The 4,241-nt window shown below is 39.2% G+C and overlaps 1 protein-coding gene across 1 annotated transcript; it reads right to left on the reverse strand.

The window, feature by feature from the left end:
* Positions 1–41: 41 nt before the first annotated feature.
* LOC110102565 (40S ribosomal protein S4-3-like) lies at positions 42–908 on the reverse strand. The gene has a single exon (XM_020830943.2). It carries the CDS (start codon positions 837–839, stop codon positions 42–44), a length of 798 nt encoding a protein of 265 aa, XP_020686602.1. The 5' UTR covers positions 840–908.
* Positions 909–4,241: the final 3,333 nt, after the last annotated feature.

A 4,241-nucleotide genomic window follows, 5' to 3' on the forward strand; every position in this document is an offset into this window, starting at 1 on the left:
TGAAGCTTGATTCGACATGATCTCCCTCATTTTACGATGAATCAGGCAGTGGTAGCTGAAGCAGCAGCTGCAAGGCGTTTTCTGGCCTCCTGAATGATGGATAGCTTAATGCCTTTGCCCTTGGGAAGGGAAATCCATGGCTTTGTGCCCTTTCCAACAGTGAAGACATTGCCAAGGCGAGTAGCAAAGTCGTGCCCTGAAGCATCCTGGACGTGAATTGTCTCAAAGGTTCCCTTATGCTTCTCCCTGCTCTTGATCACTCCAACACGACCTCTGTTCCTTCCACCAGTAACCATCACAAAATTGTCGACATCAAATTTGATGAAGTAGACTATCTTATTAGCCTCGAGGTGGAGCTTTATGGTGTCGTTAGCCTTGATGAGAGGATCAGGGTAGTGAATTGTTCGTCCATCATAAGTGTTAAGATATGGAATGCCTTTCTGTCCAATTTGGACAGAACGGACCTTGCAGAGCTTGAACTTTGCCTCTTCATCCCTAATTGAGTGTAGACGAAAACGCCCCTTAGTGTCATAAAGAAGCAAAAAATTTTCATTAGTTTTTGGGATTTGGACAACATCCATAAACCCCGCAGGATAGGTCTTATCTGTCCTGACCTTGCCGTCCACCATCACATGTCGCTGCATCAATATAGCAATGACTTCACGAAAAGTGAGAGCATATTTCAGCCTGTTCCTCAATATAAGTATCAAGAGCAAACACTCCCTAGCTTTATGAGGACCAGAGGATGGTTTTGGAGCAAAAGCACCACCAAGCTTATCAAGCATCCAGTGCTTGGGGGCATTGAGCCTCTTGAGATGTTTCTTCAATCCCCTAGCCATATCTGATCAGGATTTTCCCACTGGAGAAGAAGCCGCACCACAACACCAAGTCGAACAAGTCTGCCTTCTACACCCCTGCCGCCTGCAGCAATTAGAGCGACGGTGGAAAGAAGACTGGGAAAAGGTGCAACGTTAAGCTACAAGGAGAAGAACGAGCTAGAGAGGTGCCAAAGAGGGTAACTGTTCAGCTACAAATTAGAGAAGTCGTCATTAAGTATGAATGGATGCCACCAATTCGAATAACTTGTCAAAGACATAAAATTAGAAATAACTATATTTGAGGATTTTTTTATAACAAAATTTTATTATTTTTCAACCCAAAAAAATCTCACCGCAAGCAACCAATGAGCTCTATGAAAATCGTAAAATCCTAATATTAATCTGAAAAAATGAAGGTGAATTAACTTCCAATGTAGAAGAAGAGAAAGGCAGCTTATCAGTCATGGGTTGCGGCAGAGAACGGCTCAGATGATTTCAGGGGGAAGGATTCAGAGTGGTCGAGTTTTGGTGGATGGGATGAATTGGATCAGCAGAAAAGACAAGTAAGGTGGAAGCCAAATAGAGCTGAGAGCTCGTCCAAATCTGCTCTGGTGAAGATGAGGAAGTTGTCCAAGAAGGGAAGGTACAGCGATGCTCCTCTGTTTCTAAGGAATTTTTATTGCATCAGGTTACCTGATGTAGAGATACATCAGGTAGCCTGTAATATATCGCCACGTGTTCTTATTTTTACCGTGCGGCCCGACGACCCAACCCGAAACGAACATGCGCGGTATTTGCTCGGTATTGCTAGGTACTACTCGGTATTTGCTCGGTACTACTCGGTATTTGCTCGATACTACTCGGTATTTACTCGGTATTGCTCGGTATATTTGCTCGGTACTTGCTCGGTATTGGCTGTGTCTCTCTCGGTATTGGCCGATCCCTCTCCTTCCTCCTCTTCTTCTGATTCGAAGCCTCCTAAATCACTGATCCTTTGCAATCCCCTCACCTGATCCTTCCGTATTTTACCCCCTCTCGGATCCACATGGTCGCGCCACGGCACCGTTCTTGCCGCCCCGGCTATCACTGGCAGCGTCGTTCTCATCCTCACTGAGCTCACCGCATCGTCGCGCTACGGCCTCCTATCAAACTTCGTAGTTTCCGATCCGGTGGAAAGGGAAAGTCGTCGATGGAGAAAAGTCAAACGGCCACGAGTGGAGCCGAAGAAGCACGCGAAATGGAGAAGGTTATCTCCACAATGAGCGGGATCCCGTTTTCTTCCGATTAAAATGTTGTAACTTCCGATCCCGAGCAAATACCGAGCAATACCGAGCAAGTACCGAACAAATATACCGAGCAAAACTGAGCAAATACCGAGTAGTACCTAGCAATATCGAGCAATACCGAGCAAATACCGCGCATGTTCATTTCGGGTTGGGTCGTCGGGCCGTGCGGTAAAAGTAAGAATACGTGGCGATATATTACAGGCTACCTGGTGTATCTCTACATCAGGTAACCTGATGCAATAAAAATTACTTTTTTTCAAGAACAGATTTTTAAATCTCAAGAGATTCAAATATTTGAACGAAATTTTTTAGAAAACGATTTATTATCATGTAACTCGTATTTCTAACAAATTTCTGATCAAAATTGTGTGGTTAAGAGGTAAGAAACTAGCTATTAGAATATCATTTTATTTTTAATCTAAATCAAGCAACTCAAAGTATAATTGAAATTATTTTATAATTATTTGAAGGAGCAAATATGTTCCTAATTTTACATGCTCATAATCACTACGACATAATCATGAATTAACTAAATATCATTAGTAATGTCACTGGATAACTCATTTATTCAAATACAATTTTTCAAATATTAAAAGATTCAAACATTTGAAATGAAATTTTTTTCAAAAATGAGTTATTATCATCTAAGCCTTATTTTCAATAAATTTATAGTAAAATTTGTGTGATTAGGCTAGAAGAACAGAACAATTAAAAAACATATTAATCCTAGTGTAAATGGATCTAAATCAAGCACCTCAAAAGCGTAATTAAAAGTTATTTAAAGGAGCAAATATCCTTCGAATGTTACGTGCTGTTAATCAAACTAAGCTTCCTACGAAAAGAAAAATTAATAAGCTTATTCTTATGGCGACTTTTTTTGGTCGTTTGTGCTTTAAGTGTGAAGGAAAGCAAATACCCCCTCAAACTTCGATTTAATTTTATCATTGCTTATTAATATAAACGTAATCACTAATAAGATAAGCATTATTTATTCACCAGTGGATAGTAAGTTTAAACACATCAGTGATTTGATGATGAGGGACATTAAATTTATGTGTTAATGAAGGAGCATCTCTTGTGGCATGCATGCAGGCGATAAATTCAATCGATACGTAAGGTTTGTGATAATTATGCATTAACCTATTCTTATTCCTTATAAGAGGATACTTTATATGATTGAAGGAATCTTTCTGTTACATGGTTATCTAGCTAAGAATTTTGGTAAGGGAAACATTATCATGAAGAACATTTGGAGATAAATTTAAATAAACTGGTTATGTCAACAATTTTATTTATTAAGAAGGGATATATACGCCTATAGATGGAACCAGGGACAATTGGACATTGGTAGGTGTGAGGCAAAGTTTGACAAGGACTGTCAAAGATTAGATTTCTTTAATATGACATAATTAGAGATTAACCAAGATGCAAGAAGTCTTTTTAATCATTCTCCTTATATGGAGTTTAAATTTGATATTCAAAGGCTTGCATCAATATTAATATTGACAATATGTTTGCATTACTTTGATATACATTTGGTCATGGTCAATGGGAATGTTAAAGGTTGGGTTAATTCATGTGGACTGCTTGATCCTTCTCTTATAGGTCAATTAAAAAGCTTCGTATTTTTGTCAGGTTGTTAGTGATTGAAGGAATTGGGCATCAGTGTTAGGAATGTTGGGAGAAGATGTGGATATGATTAATGAGAAACATGAAGGGGTTAGGTGAACTCAGTCAATCAACTTAATTTTAACATTATTGAGAGGAGACAAAAATATGATCATAATCACCAAATGTTGTGTAGTATGTTAAACTTCTCTCTGACATAAAGTGGGAAGATTATTAATGGGAATGCCCGAAGTCGAGCATATTAAGAAGTTTGTAGCTGACTTATCTTCATAATGAGGAGAGAATATATGATTAGGGAAGACTTGTTCGGCATTATCATTCGATAACTTCTCAAGTGGGGGTGATTGAGGCATTAATTATGGTAGAATAATAGTGCCTAATGATGGTTGAATCAATTGTTGGTTTTGCTCAAACAGCAGAGCACATAAATTCCCTTGACTACAAATTCTCTCATTAGAAGTTCACTTCAAATGAGGAAGTAGCAAGGGGGGAAGGGGGAGGGGGGGGG

This window comes from Dendrobium catenatum, unplaced genomic scaffold (genome assembly GCF_001605985.2).
Source record: "Dendrobium catenatum unplaced genomic scaffold, ASM160598v2 fragScaff_scaffold_1465, whole genome shotgun sequence".
In the NCBI taxonomy this organism is placed as follows: domain Eukaryota; kingdom Viridiplantae; phylum Streptophyta; class Magnoliopsida; order Asparagales; family Orchidaceae; genus Dendrobium; species Dendrobium catenatum.

Coding starts and splice junctions, on each gene's coding strand:
- LOC110102565 (XM_020830943.2), bottom strand. CDS start 839: ATGGCTAGGGGATTGAAGAAACATCTCAAGAGGCTCAATGCCCCCAAG.